General features: G+C 31.2%; 1 protein-coding gene across 1 annotated transcript; it reads right to left on the bottom strand.

Moving 5' to 3' along the window:
- Positions 1-2,325: 2,325 nt before the first annotated feature.
- On the bottom strand, positions 2,326-3,431 carry LOC111398274 (cytochrome P450 CYP72A219-like; the record flags this gene model as incomplete). The annotated part of the gene is made up of 2 exons (XM_023025198.1): positions 2,326-2,981; positions 3,258-3,431. Coding segments are annotated over 2 exons (603 nt in total), but the record flags the coding sequence as incomplete, so codon positions are not given.

Genomic DNA, 3,431 nt, shown 5'->3' on the forward strand with positions numbered 1-3,431 from the left:
TGATCTAACAGCATAACTATACAAGTGCTTTTATATAAACTACGTATTTGTTGACTAAATATTAGTATTTCCATTTATGACATATATTTCTTCCGTTATATTTATTTCATATCCATTAAAATTATAATTTCAATTATATTATCATAAAATTTTAATGAAGATTAAAAAAAAAAACTCACACAAAGAGCAACGAGGACTAAGTCACGTAAAAGATACACAAAATAGAACAAAATGAGGATTGAATCACAATATATGAAGCAGATATTTTCTTACCAAACTAGGAGCTTGTTTGGTACAACTTAAAAGTCAATTAAAATCAATTTTTTAATCATTATTTCACTATTTCAGTCATTATTTTTAAATTTTTCTCTTACAAGTAGGATCCACTTTATTTCTAACGATAAAAAAAGCAATTATCAAAATTTCTGCCAAACAAGCACTAGATATACTGAGAAGTTATGCCAAAGAGGTACATGTAGTAATTAAACCGCAGCAATCGGAATTTGATTACTTTACTATCATTTTCAAGTTCTAAAGGAAAATCATGTAAAACTATGATTACTTGAATTGAAAGAAAGAGAGAGAGCTGAAAATCATGTTAATATCCCGTCTGGTACCCAATTTTTTTAAAATGAATTTTTTTTCTCTTTTCTTTTCAACCACACATTTTTTATTAAAATAATATTACACGTAAATAAAAAAAAATTCCTTATTTTTTAATTACACATTTTTTATCAATTTACTATTTAAAAATACATTTTTACATAAAAATATCTTCCAAATGCCCTCTAAACATATTGATATCCAGAAATATATGGATATATTTTGAGATATAAAAGTTTTACAGCTTGTTTGGCCCCATTCTCATCCAATTTTTTCAAACGTTTTCGAACAACTGTGGGCCCAGGCAAGACAACATTCATGTTTCCTATGACAGTATGTCAGTAACTAACATAAAATGCCAGATAGCCTTGAAGTGACATTTACCATTTTTTACTTTCCATTAATACCCTTCGATTTCCAGTGGGTAGCTGGCACTTGTGTACATTTCCAATGAGCATCTGAGGGCAAAATAGGCATAACAGTCTCAACGGCATTATCCAATTTGTATCTAGTCTGTCACAATTCTGAATTCTTGTAGTGTGTTATTATGTCACTACTGTAGGGCATAGGAATTGGTCCAAAACAACTCATTAATATATAGAAATATTTTTAAGTTTAATCAAAATATTAACCAATATATACAGATTTGACTATTCCACTCGACAATATTGATCTTTTAATATGGACCACAAATATTAGTATGGTATCAACTCCATTAAATTGAAATAATAATTCAATTACATTAAAATTCAAACGAGCACACAAATTTCAAAATTAGTGTTCTCAAGCGAGTCGCAATTTTAATGGGACACGTAAAGAGTAAAATTCCACATCGAGAAAAGGATAAATAATAAATATTGTATAAAGGCTTGGGCTGCTCATTTTATAATGTTGACATTTTAAAATGAACCTCTATTAAATATCCACATCTAATACTCATGAAAATATTTCACCTTAAAATATCAATCTTGTTAAGAGATGAGTAATGAACCCTTATATTTTGGTCATATTTCGACATTTTATCAATATGAGGTTTATTTCTTAAATCCTCATTTGAGCACATCAATCCTGAAATATGTGTTTTTTTTTTAATATTTAATCGAATTGAATTGTTTGTTGGCTTGTAATGGACTCGGATATCATGATTCCATCTTAGAAGGTTAGCATTTTTAAGTAGAGTAACTCAAATTCATATATATTTTCCATATTTAGAGGTTTAAGCGATGTGAGAGTTATTCCTTAACAATATGATATGAGAGCACATTAAGCTCCAACAAGAAATTCGCTCCAATTAAGATTAAACATTCACACAAATATCAAAATTAGCATGCTTCAACGAGTCATTATCTTGCAGAGCATATTAAAGAATCACATCAAATAGTGATAGATACATTAATCAACATATAAGAGTTTGTGCTACTCCTTTTAGTTATTTCGACATTTTAAAATGAGATTCCAATTCTTAAATAATCAATGTCATGTAGCTAAAGCCCTTATAAATTGGTAAATGTTTGGGAATTCAATCGATATGTAATTTATTTTAAAAAAATTTTAGCTTCCCGTAAAAAGATGAATTTAGAGCTTTTTTTTATTGAAAAAACAAATTTTATCTTGAACGAAAACAACTACACTTTTAATTAAAAGAGCTTTTACCCTCAAAAGTACGTCGGGGTTTTAAAAAGGTCCAAACACACACACTTTCTAAAAGAAAGGTAAAAAGGGAGAATGAACACATAAACATTGCATTACATGAGAAATTAATATAAAAGTTTACACTAACAATTCATATTTAATGAAGGTAGAGTTATCGAGTGAAATGTTGCACAAAAACATCGGACATAATTAAACACAACCATTTATTGGAGACTCGACGACTGAAAAAGCATAAAAACTAACAATACAACCAACAAATAGCCAAAAACATCGGATATAAGTAAAAACTGGAGACTTCAGTTGAGGTTGCGCAGAATGATAGGGGCTCCAAACTGAGGCTGAAGGGTGAAAATCACATGTGGAGCGTGGATATAAGTAGGAGAAATCTCGAACGAGAAAGTGCGCAAAATGTCTACCAATACTAATTTGGCTGACAAAAATGCGAAGTTTTGACCGATGCACACACGGGGTCCCCAGCCGAAGGGAAAATATATAGGACGTCCTTTCGTTGCTTTTACAACTCCTTCGGAAAATCTGTGAGGATTGAACTCGTTCGCATCTTCACCCCAGTATTGAGGATCGCGATGAATTACAATTATTGGCAACATGACTTGTGTATCTGCTGGTATAGTGTATTCTCCTAATTGCATCTCTTCTTCAACAAGTCTAGAGAGCTCGACCACTGGTGGGTACAACCTCAATACCTCGTTCAAAATCATAGGTAACTGTAAAATAAGAAAAAATACAGATTGAGCAGGTGATGAGATTTTGCAGGATAAAAATATCTATGAGAAAAAGACGAACGAGGAACTTTTGTTAAGAACGATTATGCGACTCTAACACGGGCCTCGGACCTTGTTTTATCACTTGCTAATGTTAAATACCGATTGCAGTAATTCCTAACCAACGGTTTTCGTATTATCCACCAAGGTTCAAAAATAAGAAAAAACAAATATCAATTATAATTAAATTTTTTGATGCAAGTATGAAAGTATACTTACGACTTTGAGTTGACTTAACCCTTCATAATCTGCTTTACGATTTTCAAAAACCTTGAAAGCTTCTTGTCTGGCTTGCTCCTGCCAGTCTTGGTATTTTCCAAGCAAAATCAAACACCAGACAAGAAGAACTGCAATGGTGTCATGTGCATTAAAGAAGAATCCCTTCATAAGTCC

Source organism: Olea europaea, chromosome 8 (genome assembly GCF_002742605.1).
Source record: "Olea europaea var. sylvestris chromosome 8, O_europaea_v1, whole genome shotgun sequence".
In the NCBI taxonomy this organism is placed as follows: Eukaryota; Viridiplantae; Streptophyta; class Magnoliopsida; order Lamiales; family Oleaceae; genus Olea; species Olea europaea.